Consider the following 24,577-nt stretch of genomic DNA (forward strand, 5'->3'; position numbering starts at 1 on the left):
TCCCCACACTGAGTCTCACCAGACAACTACACCTCCCGTCATGCACCGCGGGGCGAGACCCCTCCCCAGCCCCTCTCCGTGAGCTGCAATGCCTTCTGGGAGTTGTAGTCCCTCCCCTCCCCTGCCGTGCCGGTGACGGGCGTTTCCGGTCGGAGCGGTGGAGGAGCAGGCGCTGCCCGCGGTGGGACGGCGGCGCCATGGACGTGGCGCAGCCCAAGCAGGAGCACCTGCTGGCCCTGAAAGGTACCGGGGGAAAGGGCACCGACACGGGCCCTCGGGGGCCGCCCTCAGCCGCAGGGCCTGGCTCCGAGGGGCGGGAGGGAGGGTTTCAGCCGGTATTTTTCTTTCTTTGTGTGCTTTAAATGTCTCCTTTCCCTGGGTTATATATATATATATATTTTTTTTTTTCCTTAAAATTTGAGGCGTTTGGCCTTGACGAGGGGATGCGGGGTTTGTGTCCTTGGTTCCAGAGTCGTTGGGGAGGGAAATGGAGAAGTGGATGGGCCCCCCCCGTGCCTGGGAGTTATTAGCGATAAAAATGTCAAAATAACGCTGTAAAAAGGATCAGCAGGGAGCCTGGGCATGCCAGCTGGCAGGACGGTGCAGTGGGTTATTAACTCAGACGCCAAAAAGCCTGAGTCTCATTGCCCCTTCTTTCAGTAAAACCTGCCGGCTATCTCTTGGACAATGCTTGGCTTGGAAATAAACGTTCCTCGTTGGGTTGTAGCAATAAACAGCCTAAATCTCCATTGCGTGTGTGTCCTACACGAGTGGGGCTGCATAACGCAGCGCTGGTGCAAAGTGCCTGTCAGCGTCCATTTTCTGCCCCAGCACCAGCTTCCAGCGCTCCTGGGGACAGATCTTACGGTGTTGGCGTCTCACGGTGACATCTGTGAACTAACCATCATTTGGCGATCAACAACTGCTTTCACACGTGTACATGCACGCAAAAAAATCAACAGCAAACCCCCGAGAACGTGAGACAATGTCAGGTGCCATTGCAAGTGCGTTTCAGTAGTGACTAATCCAAAGGAACACGTTTTGTGGTGTTTTTGTGAGGTGTCAGTTCAATGCTTGGCTTTGTATTGAACATGGTACAGTGCCCAGGATGTAGGTTTTGCAAATAGAAGGGAGAAAGGTATCTGAATTTCTTTGCATTTTGCCTATTTATATATATAGAGAGAGAGACAGTGCAATGACTAAGCAATCCTAGATTTTATTGATTTGATGTTAGTGTATGTTGCTGATGTTTGATAGGGAACCTTAAATGATTGCAAAATCATTTTGCAATGGGGGGGAGGGAGAAGCTGGAGAGAAAGAGAGGGCATGTTTTAGTGCATACTATATCATGTTTCATAGTAGTGTGTGTAGGGTTGTTTTTTTTTTTTTTTTCCTGCATTTAATATAGTCATTGTATGAAAGAAAGAAATTACAGACACTTTCAGAGTATAAAGTCTTCAGGAACTTACCATATCCGTATGTTATTCCAGAAGAATTGCTGAATGTATCGCCTGGAAGCTTTGAGATCAGAATCGAACGTGCAGTTCTGATATGAGCTGGAAGAAGAGCAGACCACTTTAGCGTGTCCACAACACTTTCCTGTTAGTCTGAGACTTCAAAAACTGCTACATCTGTCTGTGCTGTTTGAGGAAGGGTTTTTCTAATGCATAGTAAATTTGCTAGTTCATCTACATGCCCTGATTTAGCATGTTGAAATTTTTGAAGGAAAATACTTGATTAAATAAATAATAGTTTTGATTGGTGAGTTTAATAAGATACACCACTACCTATTTTACCAAAGATGACAAGTTTTTAAATACATTTTTGGTTATTTTTTTTGGTTATTCTACTTCATACCTTGATATATACTTGTTAGTATGTGTTATGCTTGTTAGTAAGTGGTAGTAACTGGTTAGTAGTAGTGGTTAGTATCAGAGAATAGAATCTCTGGGACAAGAGAATTATTGCTTTAATATGTAAAATTGGACATCTGAGAGAACTTCTTAGGTGTCCTCAACAAGGGAGAGCCTCTTTTTGATGAATATTAAAATATGTAGCAAGCATAGTTACATGTGGATGACAAGTATGAGAAGGTAACAGCAAAAGGATTACTCTTGTGAGGGATGCTGTTGAGTAAGCTGTTCTCATACAGGTAATTTTCAGTGTAATGAAGTTACGCTGGCAATAATGAAATACAGTTGCTATAGATGGCCTGGGTAAAGTAGAAACATTCTGATATATATGTCTGTATCTGGATATCTAGATCTATTTTTTTTTTTTAACAAAATATCCTAGCACTGTTGTTTGTCATATGGTAGTATCTTATTTTTTTTTTTTTTATAATACTTCTGCTTTAGGTCCTGTTTTCCACTGATCTTTGCAGCACGGGGGAAGGAAATTCTTGTAAATAAGATGTTTCAGTCTAGATTTATGAATCCTAATCAAGAGACTTTTCCTTTTATTAAGAGTAAGTGGTACAAGCATGGAAGTGGTCTTGCATTATCGACCACATCAGAAAGATCTAATAGAACTGCAGAAAATTGCACAAGCGGCAGTGAAGGACTTTCCTATTCGTCAGTTACCAAGATTTACACCCTGGTTTCCAAGTGATTTGTGCAGACTTCCCCTCAAACCAAAAAAGCAACCACCTGTTATTTCTTCTGAGGAAGCAGAAGAATTAAAACAACTTTCTTCACCTTCAGAATACATTGTAGGATCTCCTAGTTATGACTGCACAAAAAATCTTCCTGAGTTTCAGTCTAACGTGAATCATGGGCAGACTTTAGTCCAAACACAAAATGTTCACAGACCAGTTAACTTGGAAAATCAAGGAGAACCACCATCTAATGGAGAACACAAATTGAAAAGGTCTTGGAGTGTCTCTGTCCATAGCCCTAAGCTTAAAGAAAAGATTCTTCCTTTATCTCGAGAACTGCAGAACAGTTTGGAAAGACTAAAACTGCATGCATTTTATAGAGCAAAGTGGACAATCGGACAGTCTACTTGTAGTAATCAGAACTTGGAAGACGTCTGGATAAAATTGAACAGACTCATCAAACATAATGAATTGCCGTCTTGCAATGCTACTATACAAAGATCTGTGGGAGAGATATGGATTTTCTGTGATATATTATACTGTGAATATGTAAGAAATATTCTTAGGGAGAAGCTGAGTCTTACTAATAAAATGAATTTACTTGTACATAAATTTGGAATTATATTTAGTTTATAAATGTACAATAGTTTCATAATAATATTGCTGTGTGAAGCACTAGAGTTTTTAAGCTTATAATATATAAACTTTAGAACAACTGATGAATTAACAAGCTATTATTAACTATTAAATATTTAATATTAATTTGCTACAAGTTTTAAGCTGTAATAATATATTTGTTTTGCCAGGAAACTTATGAAAGGTTCTAATAAGATTAGTACATTTATGTGGTTTAGTACTCTGTTTTGTAGCTTTTGTCTGCTTCAGTTGTCTAAAGGAAAAAATTAAGTTTCCACACTTAATTGTGGAAAAAATTAAGTTTCCACACTTAATTTTTCCAGAAAAGTAAATAATTCCCTTGGAATGTTACTTGTGCTTTTCTTGGCATGACAATCATATGTTAGAATAATAATTTATTGTAGGCATTTTTGTAATTTAAATCTAAGGATATCTCTCAGTTTGGGTCATCGACGTATATTATTAAACTTTGACTGAATGCTAAACATCCTGTATTGACATTTGGTGTGTTTGTGTGAGATATAATGTTATTGCTTAGCAAAACTGATACAAAGTTATGGCTGGAGTAACTAATGGTCATTATTAGATTTAAAGTTTATATAGCCAAGTTATTTCACTGAAATTATTTTTCTGATCTTAAAGACAGTACTGATGAAGTTACTTTGTGCTGTCAGAATTTTAAAAAATATAGTGGAGGGTCAGGCTGGGGGTTGGGGAAAGGATCTGCACCCAGAGGGTGGTTGGGCGCTGGGACAGGCTGCCCCTGGCAGTGGGCATGTCTTGTGGTTTAACCCAGCTGGCAGCTAAACACCACACAGCCATTTGCTCACCTTCCCCCTCCCTCTCTGGGGTGGGGGAGAGAAACAGGAAAGTGAAGCCTGTGAGTTGAGATAAAGACAGTTTAAGACAGAAAAATAATAATAACAATGATAATAACAATAATGATGATAAGAGTATTACTACTAATAATGTGTACAAAGCAAGTGATGCACAATGCAGTTACTCACCACCCACTGACCAATGCTCAGCCTAACCCCGAGCAGCCAGCCCTCCCACCCCTATCTATTGCTCAGCATGACCCCATATGGTACGGAATACCCCTTTGGGCAGTTGGGGTCAGCTGTCCTGGGTCTGTCTCCTCCCAGCTCCTGCTGCACCCCCAGCCTGCCTGTTGGCAGGACAATGAGAAGCTGAAACGTCCTTGGCTTGGTGTAAGCAGTGCTCTGCAACAATTAAAACATCAGCATGTTATCAGCACTCTTCTCATCCTAAGCCAAGACATAGCACCCTACCAGCTACTAGGAAGAAAATGAACGCTGGCCTAACTGAAACCAGGACGTCATGGCACCAAGCCTGACAGAGTTCAAGGAGCATTTGGACAATGCTCTCAGACATCAGGTCTGGTTTTTGGGTGGTCCTGTGTGGAGCCAGGAGTTGGACTCCATTATTCTTGTGGGTCCCTTCCAACTCAGGATATTCTGTAATTCTGTGATCTTTCTAAACTGGAGCAGAGATCAGTGTCACTGTTCAGTAGTAGCTGTCAGCTTTCTGCTGCTTTGGCTTGGCTGGTGTATACTAATGATAATGCTAATGATATGCAAAGTGCTTGCTGGGCACACCTCAGCTGGAAACTGGTGTACTAAAAGTTGAGTGCCACATTTAGTTTCTCTATAGAATTATTGGTTTTGGGGTAGCACCAATGTACAAGCAGTTGTACAATGTACAATATAAAACATTTTTTTTTGAACTACTCTAGAAATGCTTAGTTAAAATGCACATATAATTCAGTATCTCCATCATTTTCACTGTTGACAGAGGTTCTCCATTTGCTTGTTTTGTGGGTTTTTATTTACCTCATGGCCTTCAGACTTCACACTTTTCAACTTTTCACCGTATCAATGAGAGTGTATTATCATTATTATTGTTATTTTTTATGTGGAAACTGAGATTTCTTCACGTCAATACTAACTTGCGTAGGTTTGCTGGGTGATAGTATAGTTACTGTGAGACAATACAACCCACTACACCCTAATGTATATCAAAACAATAGAGTATTTCACACAGTTGCAAGTAACAAAAGCTGACTGGACATATAAGACCCATTTAAGGTGTATGATAAAGGTAAAAGCACAGTCCATATTTTGGTGCAAGGTTGTTGATTAACTTTTTGCATTCATGAGAAATCCCTTTTTTTTTGTTTTACTTTACAGAAAATAATGTGGTTTTATGTTTCATTAGCTTAGAAGAAAAATGAATTAGTGCTTTTTTCATATTCATATCACATGCAACATCTCAGGTTGCAAATGCAAATAAGTTTCGTATGAATGCTTTCATGTGAAGCAATATGCAAGTTTGGGAGCATTGATTTATATGAATAGGGAGGAATTCTTTTAAGAATTCTTATTCTTTTAAGAATTCTTTAAGAATACGTAATGGAAATGTAAATCATGCAACTTTTAAGTGTTATGAGTTAAAATAGAACCACTGAATGGTTTGTGTTGGAAGGAACCCTAAAGCCCACTAATTCCGTGGGCAGGGACACCTCCCACCAGACCAGGTTGCCCAAAGCCCCATCCAGCCTGGCCTTGAACACCTCCAGAGATTCTGGAGGTGTTCATCCACAGGTTCTCTGGGCAGCCTGTGCCAGGGCCTCACCAACCTCACAGTAAAGAATTTCTTCCTTATATCCAATCTCAATCTCCCCTGTTTTAGTTTAAAGATATTTGCCCTTGCCTTGTCACTCCACTCCCTGACAGACTCCCTCCCCAGCTCTCCTGTTGCCCCCTTTAGGAACTGGAAGGCTGCTCTAAGGTCTGCCCAGAGCCTTCTCTTCTCCAGGCTGAACAGCCCCAGCTCTCTCAGCCCGTCTTCATAGGAGAAATAGCCTTTGAAAATACCACTTTCTGGAAGTAGAGTTTTTTTTTTTTTTTTTTTTTTTTTTTTTAATAGCAGGGAGTTAAGAGACTTTTAAGACTTTTTTTTTAAGATCTCAGTGATTTGATTTTGTCAGTATTGATAAAAAGTGTTTTGTAAGCAGGTTCCTCTTAAAGTTTGTCACCACAAGAAAAAATAAAAAAACAGTTATGTAAATAATTGTGGGTCTTAGACTTGTGTATCTTGTGGAGATTAGTATGTAAATGCTATTCTTTATGTCCTGGAGCATATGGCTGAAAGGGTCCAGATCAGTCATTTTGTGCAGTTATATAGCAACCAGGATAATAGGACAGACTTTTAGCCTGCATAGTTCTGTAAACTTCTGGACTGCTTCTGAAGTCCACAAAGCACTTTAACAGATAAGACCTTAAGCACATCAGATTGCCAAGGGAATAAGGCAGGCAGGTGTAATATCACCAATGCTCTTGGATCTCAGGGTACAAGGGAATTTGTTGTATTAAAAATGACCAGATGATCTTAAAAGGTCTTACCATCATTCAAGCTGAGCCTTTTTTGTTTCGTTTTGTTTTGTTTATGTGGGAGGAAAGCAAGACAAAATTATACTTCAAACAAACAGACAAACATTTTATTGACCTATGGTTTATTTTCTGATTTTGCAGTGATGAGGCTAACCAAACCTACCTTATTCACTAATATTCCGGTGACCTGTGAAGAGAGAGATTTGCCAGGTATGTCTTCTGTATTGACATATTATTGTGTACACATTGCCAGGTTTAACCATTGTAAGTGTCTGAGACTTAGATATCAAAGGAGTCTTGTGATATCCTGGAGAAAGTAGCCTGAAACAGCAAGATATTTTGTTTGGCGATAGCTACAGGAAAATGCCCAGGTGCACTGTACAACACTTGACCTAGAGCTTTGAAAATTTGGTAATTTCATTGCACATGTGAACTCAAAGTATGAGATATTAAGATTCCCCCGTAGATACTATTGTGACTTAGGGAGCATGCTGTTATTTTAAAATGGAAAACAGCTATAACAGAGAAGTGTAATTGTAGAAAATATAAGTTTGGTGTTAGTATCTGCTTCATCTGGAGAAAGAAAATGCCCTGCTAATTGTAACCAGTGCATTAACGTTTTATGGCAAATGATTTTGCAAGAATCACAGCTTTCGAATGGCAAAATGCTTGGGGTATAGTCATGAATTAGAAGTTCCTGGGTTGTTCCTCAGCAGTAGTTGCAAGAAGTAGCTAGAAGCCAAGTGTAAGAAAGAAGAAAAAGAAAGATCCAGGAAGAGAGGGCTCTGTGGAAATGCGAAGCAAACGGGAAAAAAAGTAAACGGGACTAATTATTTCTGTCTTGTAATGTGCTCTGTTCAGGCAGAATTTCCCTTAAAGTTTAATTGTAACTTGAGAATGCCTTTGGGATTAGACCTTTCTGCATGTGTACAGAATGATTTATTGGACACAAATGCCAGGAAGTAGGTTATAATTTATAAGCAGGTCATGCAGATTTCACCCCTAAATAAGTTGCTTGTAAAGTAAGTATGCCAAATACAAGTTACATCTAAATAAGTGATTGTGTCATATCTTAAATGTAAGCAAAGCTTTAGTCTTGGCAGATATTTGATACTAGTAACTTGATATTTCTACAGGTAATCTATTTAACCAGCTCATGAAAGATGATCCTTCTACTGTAAAAGGAGCAGAAGCTTTGATGCTAGGAGAAATGCTGACTTTGCCTCAAAATTTTGGGTAAGAATGAATATGTTGTACTATTTAACACGCAAGTTGTAGGATTCATTTAACAGCAATGTAATTATTACTTGTCTTTCTTTTTTTGAATATCATTGTTATGCAATAAAATGTTCAGTCATTTTAAAAATAGGAACTTGATTTATAACAGGACATAACATATAAATGTATATCGCCTAATGTTTGTTATCTGTAGCCTGACTGAATATAACAAGTATGTAAAGTTGAAAGAAATTTACAGCTCTGGATGAATTTCTGACATAAAACACTACTATAAACCACAGCTTATACTGACGGATATTTGGGTGTGCTGATATGTTTGTTTTCTTTTGAAATTTTCTCTCAGAAGGATGACATTTCAAAGAATGGGAGTGAAATTGCCAACATACTTAAAGGATTTGATCTGACAACCTCCTAAGTTCTTATGTTTGAATTTTAGAAAGAGTTTTGTTGCCTGCTGGATACTAGAAATATATAAAAGAAAATAGAATGTTTTTAATTACTATGTCTGATGCAGCTTTGTAACTACAGGAAATAGGATTCCCATAATAGAGCTTGTTGCAATATAGTTTAAGCACAGCATTTGACTAGGAGTTCTCTAAGCAGGATTTACTGCAACTTCTACGTAAGTCTCTTCTAGGACTTTCACAGACTACCTTTTTGTAGCATTTTAAGAATCGGGTCTAGTAATTGGCATTGGCAAGGTTACTGAACAGCTTAGAATAGACAAATAAAAAAGAATTTAAAGGGGCTTTAGTGAAATATTATTTTGCTATTGTTGCTGTTGCTAAACATACTCTTTTTTTTTATCACAGAAATATATTTCTGGGAGAAACATTTTCCAGTTACATTAGTGTACATAATGACAGTAACCAAGTTGTCAAGGACATACTGGTGAAGGTATGTAATCTATATACTAGGTTTATTGAAAAAAATACACAAAAGTTAAATAAATTTCCTGATGATACCTGATGCATTTGACATGTTTCATGTACAGACTTTAAGAAATATCTGTCCATTTTTTTCTGACCCAGAAAATATCCCTGGAAACAAAAATTCATAAAAATAGAAGTTATGATAGAAATCTCTAAAGATTAAAATAAAAAGATAGGATTGTTTCAAAAAATGGAGAAGTTGTAAAGCTTCTCTGGAGAATTAGTGTAGCAAAACTTCTGCAGCCAAAACAAACTGTGTTTGTATTTTTACTTGCACTTTCAATAAGGTCATCCAATCCTTGTCATAAAGTCTCTTTAAGGCATGTATTGACTTGAATTTTGCTTATATTTCAAATGACTTCTTTCCTACTGCATCATTTTTTGCATTTGCTGCTGAACAAATAATCTGTTGAGAGCAGAAATTCTAGAATTTGTGGAACTCAAAAGTAAATGGAAATTGATTGTATAAGCTGCGTTTTAAAGGAGATGGTTTTAAACTAAAAGAGGGTAGGTTTAGATTAGATATTAGGAATAAGTTGTTTACTCAGAGGGTGGTGAGGTGCTGGAACACATTGCCCAGGGAAGCTGTGGATGCCCCATCCACAAGGCCAGGCTGGATGGCCTTTGGGCAACCTGGTCTGGTGGGAGGTGTTCCTGTCCATGGCAGGGGGATTGGAACTAGGTGATTTTTATGGTTCCTTCCAATCCAAACCATTCTGTAATTCTATGATATGTTTTAGAAATTGTCTTTTACTTTGACAAGTAACTTGCCTTTGTTGTATTTTGTGTATAAAAGCATACAAAACCCTAAGTGAAACCTGATACTTCTCAGCATACGCTGTTTCTTCTTAGATTGCCCATAGCAGCTGTAGTTCTAACCAGTGCTTTGTTTTTCTATTCCTAGGCTGATCTTCAGACAAGTTCTCAGCGTTTGAACCTTTCAGCTTCTAGTGCTGCAGTGGCAGAACTTAAGCCTGACTGTTGTATTGATGATGTGATTCATCATGAAGTAAAGGAAATAGGAACACACATGTAAGGTTTTAAATCTTCTGATTTGCATTTTTATCTGTTTATTTATTTGTTTATAGCACTACAGAGTTTTATAAAGCTTAAAATAAACTGCAGAAAATACATGAAATTTTATTTCTGCTTTGATATAGTTCAAAATTTAAAGTAACTCAAATTATTTTTAAAAATGTTTCAGCTTAGTTTGTGCAGTAAGTTACACTACGCAGACAGGGGAGAAGATGTACTTCAGAAAATTCTTCAAATTTCAGGTATTGTACAAAGTATTCTAGTTTACTTGTAATAAATGGGTAGATATAGAAAATAATTTTAAAATATTTGATCCTTTAAAATAGTTACATACTAATATTTGACATTTGAACTAAAACTGGTAGAACTTTGCATGAATTGAGGATTTCTTATTACCATGCAGATAAACATTTCAGAAAGAATTTAAAAAGATGTTTTCATAGCAGCCAGCTTTATGATTACTTTTAAACAGAACAAGTCAGTCTGACTTTTAATACATCTAACCTTTGAATTTAGATTATAAAATTTTGATTTTTCTTTTAGTGTATGTAACCTTTTAAAAATTGAATGTAATGGTTTGTTTTTCAAAGGAAACTAAGAGAAGAATTCTAATATATTGTATCTTATGCATATATATATATCAGTAGAAGTAATTGATGGAGTTGAAACCCTTTGTTCCACCACACAGGTTTCAAGACTTGATTATAATAACTGATGAAAGCAGGAAAGTACTATCATCTGTGGACTGGTTCTGGCAGGAAAGTTTATTTTAGCTGTATATGTAATGGATGTTTATTTTTAGAGAAATATACTGGGACTTGGATAACTGTAGGACAATAACAGAGGAATAGGTGATGTGCTTTACTGAATAAAATTTTGGATTCTCTCATAGAGTTCTCATCTTCTCTTCCCTACTTAAACTTCTTGGTAGAACCTAGTTCAATTTTAATTCAAAATCCTTTACACTCAATACAGCTGCTTATTTGGAAACATTTTTAGGGGTCTACACGCATGTTTTTTAATTTCTATATAATTTATAACTTAATCAAACACAGTGAACTTTACTCAGGGTAGCTCAAGCAAGTTATCTGTCAAATTTGAAACTCTTCCTTTAAAGAAAGTAGTATAAGAGATTATCAGAAAGTGTGTGTGTGTATATATGTACACATGTATAAGTGTGTGATATGTATAAATATCACTATATATATCACTTTATCACTGTTCTATAAATACTCTCAGATTCGTTATAAGAAAAATACGTAATACTTTGGTTGTTGTTTTTGCATTTGGCATGGAGATGCTAGCTACAAAATGTGAGAAGAAACAAACAAAAATATTAAAGGCAACTGAATAGTGACATTACAATGGCAAGTGATGGCTCCTTGGTAAGAGAGGTGCCACCAGCTACTTTATAACATAAAAAAAATGTTTACTGTTTGACAGATACTGACCTTTTTCCATTATATTTTCTAGGCTCTTTTAGGTTGAACCAGTGTTACAGTTTGTTTTCAAACAGCTTCTTTTTTACCAATTATGGGCTTTAATATTGATGAATAGTGCCTATTTTTTTCTAGAGCTATCACCGATTAATTAAGACCATTATGTTCCTGTGCATTCCTATGATTCTGTCTAGAGTTTTGTTGTTGTTGGGTTTTGTTTTGTTTTTATTGGGAACAGTAAAATAATTACTTGATTTTTACTAAAATGCCACTTGAAATTTACTGGAATGAACAGAAGGACTTTGTCAGAAAGAGGTAGAAAACATCAAAATTTAGAGAAATTAATAATAAGAAGAATACTTAAACAAAAAACAACCTCCAAACTTGACAAACATATAAATTAAAATTGTAATATTTTTTTTCCTGGCTACAGAGAGAGGTGGTAATTGTTACTGGAAAGATTTGAACATTTTACCTTTCTGTGAGGACTCTTTTTAACCTTGAATTCTTCAGGGCTAACAACTTAGAAACTTTGTTCACAACGTGGAACTTCAGGCATCTCTCAGGATGTAGTACACTCACATGTAAATAAAATAAATTTTTGCATATGTGAAGCAGAATAAATGTCTTCAGCAAGATAATGTAAACTTGTTTTCTTTCAAGTATAATAGAAGTTTATTTCTTTAAGTTCTATCAATATATATCCATTTCATATATTAACTATTTTGAGTTAAGTGTAGTGGCTTTATGCACAAAGTCCAAGCACTTAAAACCAGCATTTAATTATCCCTTTTGGTAGTCTTTTTTTTTTCCTGTAGACCTAATTTTACATGATTAAAATGTGTGGTTTTTTTTTCACTTCTTCATAATTTTAACAATTGTACTTTCAAGAAGGAAGTCAAGGCTAGTAATGGTTCATTGCTTAAACTAATCATATGAATAGTTCTCTTTCATTTATTTTTTGAGAAGTCCTCAGCAACATTTGTTTGCTGCGAAATGGCGTGAAGGACTTGTAAATATTACACTGCTCTTTTTCCCATTTGAAAGCAAGCGGAGAGCACTTCAGGATATGAGGTGGATGTAATGTTATTCTAAAGACATATTCTGCTCGCTGCATTGTATTTGTCTCGTTTCTTAAGAGGACAGTGGAGCACTATTTTTTATCAATAGGAGAATGCTACTCAAAGTTACAAAGCAGCCAAGTATGTTAATAAGAAGCAGAATATAGTTAATTGTGAGATTTTACCAGAGGTGATTCTGTTGTGTCTTCTTTTATGCGTCTGTTCTGCTTAAGATCAAAGTAACAGAATCAACACACCAGAGATTCTGACACTTACAAAAAGTTTATGCTGGAGTTGTCTGAGAAACCAGCTGTTGATCTGTCCTTTTTCATTTCATTCAGGTTCTCAAACCACTAGATGTCAAAACCAAATTCTACAATGCAGAGGTAAGTGTGAGCTATTTGCGTTTGGGTTTGGGTTTGATATGCTTGTTTTTTTATTACTTGTTAGGTGGTTAGGTGAAATTCAAATAACTTCTTAAGTACCAGATTTCTTAGCAAGATGATCTGTTCTGAAGTGAAACTTTATGTGGTGGATTTATGTCATTAGTTTAAAAACAGATATATTTATGATGAAGGGAGAATGAGATGGTATCTAGGCCAGGACCTTAATGCAATTGACTGATTTTTTTTCTTAATTTCTGCTTTCCCGTAATCTTAAATACTTCCATTTATGTCTTGAATTTTTAGGTTGATAGACTACCTACTGTAGGGGATATTAATTGTATGCAAAACAATTAATAGTTCACCAGACTGGGGAAATTTAAATTTATTTTTCTCCAATGTAAATATGAGTTCTCTGTAACGTAATTTATTTTTTTAGGTTTGTGACAGTACTGCAAAACTAAATGACAGTAAATATTTATTTGGACATACTTAGGTATAGCTGTCTTCAGCTATTTCCGGGAAGAATTTTAAATGAAAGTAATGCTGATAGTGGAAACTCTTACAAATTACATACATCATTACTTTCAATTTTAGACATTCCCTGCATATATATGTATTGAATTGCCCAGGGAGGTGGTGGAGTCACCATCCCTGGGGGTGCTTAAAGAAAGGTTGGACATGATTGGACGTGGTTTAGTGGGTGATATTGGTGGTAGGGGAATGTTTGGACCAGATGATTTTGAAGGTTTTTTCCAACCTTAATGATTCTATGATTCTGTAAATAGTTTTGTTGTAGAGTGTACAAAAGACATATTTCTTTCCCTTCCTAACAATATCAACAGAGAAAGTGGAAGGGAGAAATAGCAGAAAATTTCTGATCTACAAATGAGGATTCTATGTGCAAAGATCTGTCATGTTCAGTGTCGCACAGGAAATTCCCAACCAAGGTTTTCTCTGTTGAGAATGAATAGCACGTAGATCATGAGCCATTTAATATAGAGAGTTTTATTTAAAGGGAGGTGTAGATCATAAATAATTTAAATACTGAAGTACAGAGGAAAAGGAAGGAAATGTTTTCCTAAAAATACCTGGCTACATTAGGCTACAGTCTTCAGTTCTTAGGTTTACTAAGAGTGAGATACCTGAGTAGAGTCAGAATATACAATGTACCACTAGTTGAGTGTTATCCATAAATGTGAATATCTGGAAACATCTATAAAAAAACAAGTGATACAAAACCAAGGTAATTCCTTTGGGAACGAGATAAAACTCCATTTCCTCCATGGATTTTATTGCAGATGGAAAATAGATGGTGGGTGAAAGAGGGACAGGCATCTTAAAGTAAATGTTGCTGTCTCTCTGCACTTCACATGTAAATTTTGTTCTGTGCTGGAACACTTCCTAAAAAATAGAAATAAAAGCCACTTAAAGTAAATTTTGGGCAGACTTGATGTAACTCAAAATTATTTTACTGAAAAGATGTTTTACTGTCTGGCCTTGATAAGGGACTGAATAAAGTATCTTCTTTTTTAATTAGCAACCAATTTCTCATGATACAGATTCATGAGAAGCTGTGGCGTTTGAGCTGGTGGTGTTGTGTTTTTTTCCATTTGTTTTTTTAATTCATAGAGGTTTAAAAAGGCCAGGTTTTTGCCTTTTGTTTTTTTTTCTGTCTGGTTGTTTATGTTACTGCCATTACCATAGTATTCACAGGATTGATTAAAACATTTTTTTTTTTTTAAAAACACACAAACACAACATTGTGGGTGATATTGAGAGATTTTCATTTGACTAGCAAGCTGATTGTGATTTCACATCTGAAAGTATATAAAGTGCTGCTGTGTGTTGTGATGGCAGAAGGTGAATAAAATAATAATAATGAGGTAATTGTGTAAATGTTGTATGTGCTATTACACTGCTGTCAGAAGCACCAACACCATCATCCTGAATTTTAAGAATTTAAGAATTTCCTTCCTACTTGGGAATTGGGAAGGGAAGCAATCGTACGTGTCAGTTACTGATTTACTAAAGGTTTTTAAAGGTTTTAAGCTATTACTATTAAGGTTACAAATGTGATGCTATCAATTCATAAAATTTGTCACTAAAATTATGGATCGCAATTTCTAGTAATTTTTTTTCATCTTCCTAAGACAAAATATAACACTGAACTTTAATCTTCTTGCTTGTTGCTCATGTTGCAGTAACATCCAAATCATGGTGGTCACTGAAATCCGTGTATAGAATGCATGCCCTGTCACCCTAGCTTGCAGCAATCCTGTGATTTAATTACCTGCCACAGTCTGTAGAAGGTGCTTCACTGACTGGCGTGCCTTCGAAAAGGCTCTCTAAAAGGTTCTGTTCCTGCAACCATGACAAGGGAGACAAACGCACAGCCACTTAAGAAAATAAATTTTGCAATTAATGTTGGTTTCTTTTTGAATGATGGCTATTCCCCCCCAAAAAAGTTGTTGTGTTCTTTTTTTTTTTTTCCCAGTTAAATTACCCCAAACCCAAATCTTGTTTTAATCTGCAATATTGTGGCTTTGTTAGAACCCATTATCACTCAGTTTTTATTTTTGAAACCTTAAAAATACAAATACTTAACATTATCTGTAAAATGACAAGGACTGTTTTTCCATTTCATATACAACCGATTGCATGGATTTAAACTGAGGACAAACTTTAAACTTGCTCCAAAACTAACTGCTTTTTTTTTTTTTTTTTTTTTTTTTTTTTATCATCAGTATATTCTACCATGCCTTATGTGTGATTTGTGTGCCCTAGGCTCTATTTTGGATTGGTTGTACAGTTAGTAAAATTTGAAGCAAAGCTAGTAAACCATGTAACAATACTAGCTACGACTTTTTAGAAATGTAGTTGTCATCTTTGTTTGCATCCATTTTAATTTACATTTCTGTCTTACTAATGCTCTCTTGTTTAGATGGTGCAAAAAAATGCAGAAATGCATTTTGTTTGAAAGTTAGCCTCCTTTTTCTTTAACATTTAACCCTAATTTCTCTAATGTGTTCTTTTTTATTTTCCCATTAGAGTGACCTCAGTTCTGTGGTAATTTTTATTTATTTTTTTATAAATATATATGCTTTTTTAATTGTCTCTCTGTCTCTGTGCTTGTTGTTGACATTATTTTAAAAACATAATGGAAAAGCAATGTTTGTTCTGCATATCACGAACTGATGTTTTGTCATCTGTCCTGCATATGTGCAGCTAATCATTTAAATGGTTAGCTCTTTCTTTAATACCCATTGTTGAAACTAAAGGTTGATTACTTTAAACACTTGTTTGTGTGGGCCATTCTATAAAACATCTCACCAAAATTTGACGGCATAGAAGTTTCCTTTTTAACTGGACAAGGGGATTGATTCATTATGTGAAAGTGGGAGTTAATCCCTTTTAAAACCTGATTGGTACTGAACCCTGGAAGTGTAGGTTTAACTACAGCACTGCTTGTGTGAGCTGTGACAGAACTTTTCCCGTCCAGTTGGTGGAGACAGTGGGTTTGAGGAGAGAGCAGCAGCTGGATGTTCTTCCTTTCCCAGGCTGGAGCTGTGCTTTCCGACTTTTAACTGCATGTAACAGCTGATGAGTTAGTATGGTACTTCAGCAGTCTGATCTCACTTTAAGGTGTGCGTTGTGTTAAAGCAAGCTGCATTCTTGTGAAGTACTTAAGTGCTTTTTTGTTTTCTGTTAAAAAAACATGATATTTAAACAAGTTAGGAGTAACATGAAGCTAACTTGCTTTTTCATTATGCTGCTTGTTTTTTCTTTTCCCTTTCAAACTAGCTTTTTCTAAAACTTTGCCTATGGTTGCTGCATTAAAACAACTAAAACTTGGGTTAATGGAGATTTTGAGCAATGGATTTATGGGATATAAACAATGCCAATTTAAGTGACAGCTAGGTGGTGTTAGTAGTAATGACTGCTAGGAGCCATGTTTCAGTTGGGGGTAGTTCCAACTCCTTCTGCAAGTGCGAGGTCTGTCCATAACCTGTTAGGCTTGCACAATTTTCATTCCTATATGTATATACACATGATTTGTGCATAACATGTTTGTAAAGCACAATGTATAGTTCCAGTACCATTCTGTATTTCTTCTTGTGATACAGTGCCTTTTGAGAGTAATAAAATTCAGACTTCTATTTTGTAATTTACAAGCAGGAATTTATTAGTACAATGAGGTCACTTATTCACAATGATTAAAAAGAAACTATAAGCTTCCTTCCACCTTCTTCATAATATACATCTTTTGAAATTATCATAATAAAACACCTTAACTGATTCTAATTGTATTTATCAATAGCTTTTTTGGAAATACAGATTTGGTATTTCCACAAACTTTTTTTTTTCTTTTTCTTTTTAAATAATTGGCACTTCTCCGGGGGCTTATATTTCTAGTAGACTGAGCCTTCAATAATTATTCTATCCTGAGGTTTTGAAGCTTCAAAGTGACTTTAATGGTCTGCAATTCCACAGAAGCAATGAAGGCAAAAACACCTCAAGTTTCATGATTTTTCAGTTTATTGAGTTAAAAAGTCCGTACCTCTCATTCCTGTGCTAGAATTGGTACTTGTATACCATCTTCAGGCACTGGTTTCATTTGCACAGATGTGTCCTATAGGGCATTCTGAAGGTAGAGCACCAATTAAACTGATGGATGCATATAATGCTGGTGACCATAGGCATGACGAAGCTGACGAGAGAGGAGGCTGTTTTGCTTTTTAGCTGGTACATTAATGTTTTAAAATAATGAGAAAATCTCAGAGGATGTACCTGAACTATTATACTTCAGTTCAAGCAAAACACACATACTTTACATTTTTTTACACAGCTTGAGGCACTAGTAATCTGGCATGGCATGGCATTAATGTGCACTGTGATTCCTTTTTTTTTTTTTTTTTTTTTTCTTTTAATATTTTGTATTAGAACTTGAGTTTTTATTGAGTTGATGAAAGTTTTGGGAAGTGGCAATATGAGCATTACAAATAAGCAATAGCTAAAACATAGAAAAATTATCCCACATCCATTGTTTGGCAAGATATCTGTTGACTAACACTTTTGCTCCTCTTAATTGTAACTGGGATTAAGGTTTTTCTTGCATTAATTACTTTAATTTGATTTGCAGGCATGAACTAAACACACATGACTTATTTTTTTTAACAATAGGACTGTCTTCTCTTTTTAATAACATCAATCACATTTTCATGATTTTGCTCTTCTGTTTTTTCAGACAGATGAAGTGTTTCTGGAAGCTCAGATACAGAATATCACTACCTCTCCAATGTTTATGGAGAAGGTTTCTTTAGAGCCATCCATTATGTACAATGTTGCAGAACTGAACACAGTTGAAACAGCAGGGGAAAGGTATGTTGAGATTCAGAAATTAGTTGATATTTGGCTTTGAAACTTCACATTATGGTTTCATGAGTTTTAACCATTACAATTAGTGAGTTGTCTGTAACTGTAGGATTACACTTCTTTGCTTGATTAAAAAGGTCAAATTTCTGTTAGGAATTCAGCTGTAAAAGTTTTGATTTGTTTAGAAACTATTCTTTAAACTTTGTAATTCTACCTAGTATCTACCTAGTGTATTTTTCAGTATCACCTTTATAAAATTCAGCCCCTGTGTGGTTCTGACTTGATCTGTTTATGTGTATGTTTAGCAGTGAAACTGTTGAGGATGCAAAAGCCTGTAATGTCTGGGTGGAGGTCAACTTTGGCTGTTTGTGCTGTGCATTTGCTTGTTTTTGTTTTTGTTTTTGTTTTGAGGAGGTGTAGTGTGGGTGCCTTGTAGTAGGGGCTGAAGTGAAAATTCTGTCTTCTCCCTGACTGTCAAAGCACTCAGCTGCAGCATAGTGAAGTGCTGTTCATATGAAGTATTCGTGTCCACTGTAGTGTTTCTTGCCCTGAATTGGAATCGTCAGCTTGTGAGACTGCGAGAGTCTGAGATTCACTGGAAGGGAACCAAATAGCAGTTTATGTAGCAGAAGTGTTTAGAAAGACATAGAATTAATTGATTTTTTCATACTGAGTTGTAATGAATGCGGTGAATGAGGTACACTTCTGCATTTGTGGATCGAATTTCACATGTTGGTCACTGCCATTTAGTATCTAAGCAGCTAAGAAAACCTTATCAAGGCTGGCAAGAGTAGTAAGAGATTAAAGAATGCTTAATCTTAATGTTTAGCCAGGGAGGCCAAACAAAATACTTGTGTAAGATACTGAGGGGACTGTGGGTCTTGATGGAAAAAACTTAAAGGTCTGTGCTTAAAAAATGGAAGACTCCACAGCAATTACATAAAATTGTAGTGTGTCAAGTTCTTGTCACAAGTAGTTTCAGATGAATTGAAATTCAACGCCAAAATAAGTTCTGTACTTCCTGGCAGTCATAATTATCTATTTCTTTAAAGATTTAATGCTGAGAAGAACACTGAAATATGAATAAGCTGCTTTTGGGATCTGTGGAAAGGATTGTTGTTCTTAAGAATATCATATTTACATGCCAGCTTTCCGCATGCTCTGAAGCTAAACACTGTGGTTCTCAGCATCTGGAGTACCTTCCTCCCTTTTCCTAATGTTTGAGAAGATGGTTAAACTGCTGTTTGAGCATGCCATTGAAAGAACTCTTGAAAAAATGGGAAGCTGAAACAGAATTTAATTAATCTTTGCAGTTGCCCTTGCCTTCAGATTATATGATACTATCCTAATCTGTTCATTAAGTAACGTTTCAGCACGTTTCAAGAAGTAAACTTAGTTTTTTGTAAGTAGCTCCATTACACTACTGGCCTTTTTATGCAAATTTTTCAGCATCTTAATAGCACTTCAGTGAATGTATTCAGCTTTATAAAGCAGGCTATATGACCCTTTGCTATAAAATCCATTCTGCAAGGAATATACAGTCCTCTGTATATACCTCTTAAGTGCTTATTTTCTGCATTATTTCAATCCATGAGTAAGTTCTAAAGTCCTTGTCATTGTTAAAATGAAGAACTGTTTACTTCAAAATGCTAACATGCACAGGGAGTCTGAACTACTGCAACTGCTTTTTCTACTCTCATCTGTCTGGGTAAGCTCCAAATTAATGTGAAAATCAGAGTAGGCATCCAGATTCTTTTTTTTGTCTCTGTACTAGTGCTTGCCTCTCCCTAGGTCAGGTACTCAGTTTCTGTATAACCATTTTTGAATTTTTTGTTATTTTCTTGATCTGATTAATGAGGGTTAAAAAATACATGAAATAATGAAGCTGTTTTTGCACTTTGTTTTACCTGTGTGTCTCAATCTGTCAGTATCTCAGGCAGAAATAGAAGTTTAGCTTAGTGTATGTGTTTGAGGTAGATGAAGCATTGCTACAGTCAATTATTTGACATAATTAAATCAATATTCTAACATACTATTCTAAATTACAATTATTGTGGTTTACATTTTTTTTCAGAGATGTATACTAGCCTTGACTAATGAGATTAAATTACTTTTTAAAAATTGCCAGCACTGTTGTTCAAATGCTAAGATGCCAGATGATAGTAAACTATCATTTAGCAAAGTGAATTTGCACCTCAGTTTCCTCTGGCTCAGCTGAGTTGACTTTCCTCTCATCTACAAATGGTCCTTTCAATGTACATAAATTGTAGAATTGTTTTCTGTTGTGAAGATACTTAAAATAGAATGTAGATTAGAATGATGTAGAATAAAATGCCACACACACAGTAAAACTGGGGAGAATGGAGAAGAAATGTAGGGTTCTTTTTAAGTCCTCTTAAAAATAAGTGTTTAAATTAAGGCATGATGTTTTTTGTTTTAGTGAGTCCACTTTTGGCTCAAGGACTTATTTACAACCTATGGATACACGTCAATACTTATACTGCCTAAAACCAAAGCAGGAATTTGCAGAGAAAGCTGGAGTAATAAAGGGTGTAACAGTGATTGGAAAACTAGACATTGTATGGAAAACGAATCTAGGTGAACGAGGAAGACTGCAAACAAGCCAACTCCAAAGAATGGTAAGTCTTTACCTTAAGCATTGGTTTAATTTAGCATCCATTTTTAAGGCAACCTGTTGAACAGTTCAATAATGTCTCAAAGGAAATGTTCAAGCTGCTTACTTTGTGGACCTCATTCTGAATTCATGTCTGTGTACATTTGGGAAAGTTATTTGATATAAATACTGAGCACACATTTGATCTATGAAGTGTGGAAGAAGTACTACTTGGAGGAACTGTAGCTGAACAAAAGTATTCCTTTTGTTCTTATGAATGGCAACTTTTTGTTGTTCGTAAGGATTTATTCTGTGATACATAACATGTCTTTTCCTTTTCTTCACAGCACTGAACAATGTAACTTAGTGTCTTGTACACTTGAATTGCCAGAATCAATATCAAGTGTAGTAAAATATTTCCATTAGAATAAAAATAACTTCTTGGACGCCATTCAGCAGCAAACTGAAAAGCAGTGATAAAAGAACTCCTTTATGTATGCCAACATTTGACGTAGAAGTCTGCTCCCTAATTCATTCAGACATCTTAGCTTCTTTGAGTAGTAATTTTTACGTATAGCGTATATAATATATTCAACTTTCATATCTATAGTTTTGATTCTGTCTATTATATCTGGTTGATTTAAAAAGTTTATGAATTCGAGGTTGCAATTTCTCCCTCATGTTGTTTTGTCTTCTGAGTACTATCAGATTATTTCATGTCTAGATTCCACTCACCTTCTATCATTTTCCTCTTAATCCATTTACCAGCCTTACGACCACTATTTCCTTCACAGGCATGGAATTTTACTGTACTTGTGCTTTCTTTCATTACTTTCATTACTTCTTTCATTACCTGGTCAGGAATGTACTTTTGAAACAAGTATCTTGAATCTTCTACTTAATGTAATTTGGTTGGTTTTGTGGAGTGCTCTTGGAATTCACAAACTACATTTCTTTTTTTCAAGTTGCCAAACTTACATTGCTTTACTGATAGGAAATTCTTTGTCAGTTTTGATATCCCTCTGCTGTCTCTAATGTCTAATTTAATATGCTTTTTAAAATGCCATCTGTCTTTAGTATGTAAGGAGCCAAATATAACTGAAAACTGTTCACAAGCTGTCAAATCACTGTTTTTTGGGGCCTCTTTGGCCTTTTAATCAAGTTGTAAATGTAACTTTTACCACAGCATTATTTATCACTGAATTTGAGCATGCGTCACAGCTACAGCTTGTCAGGCAGGACAAAATTTTCCCTTGTTTTTGCCTTAGGATTTTTTTTTGCCTGTGGAGATTGTCAACTATCAAATTTTGTCAAGAGCCAAATACATTTCCTGTTATTTACTAACAAACCCTAGCTACTCTGAACTTGGGCTGATTCAAGTCAGTAACTTACTTCAGATTTTCGAAGTGTAATATCATGCACCATTCTTACTGGTAGCAGCTGATTATTTTGGCAGAAGCTTAGGGGACTGAAATGGCAAGGAGAATGAACAAGCTAATTTCTTAGGGACGATGCTTTTTCTAAAGGTCAAGAACAGTGAAAGACAAATGCAGGGAAACTATACTAATGTTGTCCATCGTTTCTTTGTTATCCATCTAATAGAAAGGTCTTAGAATGAACACTGATGTTTTCAGAAGCAGTATATGAGTATTTGGACATGGAAGATGTGAATTATATGATAAACTTAATACTTAAGTGTGTATCATTCCCTATAAATAATGCCATCATTCTTGATATGCAGATCATGTTTGTCGAATGAATTCTTAAATCTCTCAAGGTGATGGTCAGTAGTGGGTGGAGCACTGCTGTGATATGGCTATAAGTCAAGAGCATGAAGAGTTATCTCCTGTCTTCACATTCCTGCTATTCTAAGCCTGTTGCAGTAAATGAAAACTTGAGTAGTAGTAACTCCAGCTTCGCTAGCCAGAATTAAAGAAATCTGCATTCTTGTACCTCCCCAGGCACCTGGTTATGGTGATGTAAGGCTTTCTCTGGAGACAATACCAGACACCGTAAATTTGGAAGAACCTTTTGATATTACATGTAAAATAACAAATTGCAGGTAATGATGTCATGTGATGCTTATGCTTTTTTCCTGAGTGGGTACGTTGTAGCCATTACATTTTTGTTGTGGTTTAACCCGGCTGGCAGCTAAGCACCATGCAGCTGGTCACTCACCCTCCCCGCTCCCTCTCTGGGATGGGGGAGAGGAACGGGAAAATGAAGCCTGTGGGTTGAGATAGAGAGTTTATTAAGACAGGAAAATAATAATATAACAATTAGGAATTGGCTGCAATATCATGCAAGATTTCACAGTTAAATTGCATACTTAAATCAAAAGTCCTCTTAGTTCTTAAGTAGTTGTTGGGGCTTTTTGTTTGTTTTTAAACAGGTAATTTTTTTTAGAATAAATGCCGTTTGTATCTAGCCTGATTTTACTGCTAGTTCTGTACCACTCCTATGTCTGCTGAACATTGTCAAAGTAGTCTTTTGTGTGTCTATCCATGTTTTGACTTTCTTTGTATTTACACTATGATCCACAGTAGCCTGTTATAAAAGCGTCGCAAGAGTGATATTTAAGTAAAGTAATTCTAAATAAAATTTGAAGCCAGGGACTAAAGCAGACACCTGGTCTGCAGTTATTTCTCATGGTAAATATTGAAGGACATCCAAAATGTGACTAGTATTATGGCCTCCGGTATAACTGAATCCATGACAGAAAACTCGTGTATCAGTCAAAGCTATATGCAAATAAATCAGTGCACTTCACAGTATACCCTACTTGCCTTCTTATAATTACATAAATTATTAAGTCCTTGATTAACAACAACCTGAATAATAAAGTAATCTAGAAGTAATCTAGCTGTTACATGGCTGCAGTTCTTGAATGCTTAAAAATAGCCCATGGGTTTATTCTTGTTTTTCCTTTTCCTCTAGCAGTGAAAGGACTATGGATCTGGTTTTAGAAATGTGCAATACGAATTCCATCCACTGGTGTGGAGTTTCAGGAAGACAACTTGGAAAGTTGCACCCAAGTTCATCTCTCCATCTTGCACTTACATTATTGTCTTCAGTGCAGGGATTACAAGTAAGTCTTTATGGCATGACTTTGTTATTAAATAGCTGTCTTATAAACCTAGTCATTCTAATAACTCTTATAAATCTTTTCCCTTTCTAGAGCGTTTCTGGCTTAAGACTTACAGACACGTTTTTGAAGAGAACATATGAGTATGATGATATTGCTCAAGTCTGTGTGGTTTCTTCAAAAGTCAAACAAGAAAGCTGAAGAAAAGTCTTATTCCAGCTGGTTTGGGTTTTTTTTTTGGACCAACTTCTGATGTTTTTGCAGATGAATCATATTAAAAGGTGTAAAGACAAACAAACTCCCTATATATTCATCATCATAAGTATGCTTATATAACTTCTCTGAGCATTTTTTGAAATCATTTTAACAGATGCGTATTCATTCTATTTACTGAAAATAAAACCTTTTAAAAAAAGTGTGTCTGTAGCAATTTATTTTGCATTAATGTCATGTTGGGTGAGGGGAAAGATTCAGGGGCAGTTTCTTTCAAATAGCCATACTCCACTGTTGTTATTTTAAAAATATGTGAAGTTATTAAATTGTGGTTCTGACAAAACTATTTCAGGCTGAAAGAACTAACCTTTTATGGATAAGTAAATTATTTTAGACTTGTCTATATCCAAAATCTTTCAATTTTAAGAAATTAGATAAATTTAAGACCAGCTAACTAAATTGAGAAGATGAGCTCATACAAAAAAAAAATTGAAACCATACCTTACACATTTAATAAAATGCATACCAAACAACATAAAAGGTATTAAAAAAACA

General features: G+C 35.7%; 2 protein-coding genes across 5 annotated transcripts; both read left to right on the forward strand.

Moving 5' to 3' along the window:
• The first annotated feature begins 105 nt into the window (after positions 1-105).
• On the forward strand, positions 106-3,717 carry SHLD3 (shieldin complex subunit 3). Its single transcript, XM_068667467.1, has 2 exons — positions 106-243; positions 2,358-3,717. The coding sequence occupies exon 2, from the start codon at positions 2,483-2,485 to the stop codon at positions 3,230-3,232; it is 750 nt and encodes a 249-aa protein (XP_068523568.1). The 5' UTR covers positions 106-243; positions 2,358-2,482; the 3' UTR covers positions 3,233-3,717.
• TRAPPC13 (trafficking protein particle complex subunit 13) lies at positions 113-24,233 on the forward strand. Of its 4 annotated transcripts, none has more exons than XM_068667455.1 (13): positions 113-243; positions 6,787-6,855; positions 7,782-7,881; positions 8,697-8,781; positions 9,721-9,848; positions 10,021-10,093; positions 12,693-12,737; positions 15,786-15,803; positions 17,983-18,116; positions 20,551-20,749; positions 22,686-22,786; positions 23,662-23,812; positions 23,903-24,233. In XM_068667455.1, the coding sequence occupies exons 1-13, from the start codon at positions 198-200 to the stop codon at positions 24,008-24,010; spliced, it is 1,257 nt and encodes a 418-aa protein (XP_068523556.1). In that variant the 5' UTR covers positions 113-197; the 3' UTR covers positions 24,011-24,233. The 4 variants fall into 4 exon arrangements, with proteins under 4 accessions (XP_068523556.1, XP_068523557.1, XP_068523558.1 ...); XM_068667456.1 differs by having other exon boundaries at positions 23,665-23,812; XM_068667457.1 differs by lacking the exon at positions 15,786-15,803.
• Positions 24,234-24,577: the final 344 nt, after the last annotated feature.

This window comes from Anas acuta, chromosome Z (genome assembly GCF_963932015.1).
Source record: "Anas acuta chromosome Z, bAnaAcu1.1, whole genome shotgun sequence".
Classification (NCBI taxonomy): domain Eukaryota; kingdom Metazoa; phylum Chordata; class Aves; order Anseriformes; family Anatidae; genus Anas; species Anas acuta.

Excerpts from the sequence above, each read along its gene's own strand:
- SHLD3 (XM_068667467.1), top strand. The coding sequence starts at position 2,483 with ATGGAAGTGGTCTTGCATTATCGACCACATCAGAAAGATCTAATAGAA.
- TRAPPC13 (XM_068667455.1), top strand. The coding sequence starts at position 198 with ATGGACGTGGCGCAGCCCAAGCAGGAGCACCTGCTGGCCCTGAAAG. Across the intron at positions 244-6,786 it reads GCACCTGCTGGCCCTGAAAG|TGATGAGGCTAACCAAACCT; the intron begins GTACCGGGGGAA and ends CTGATTTTGCAG. Across the intron at positions 10,094-12,692 it reads GAAAATTCTTCAAATTTCAG|GTTCTCAAACCACTAGATGT; the intron begins GTATTGTACAAA and ends CATTTCATTCAG.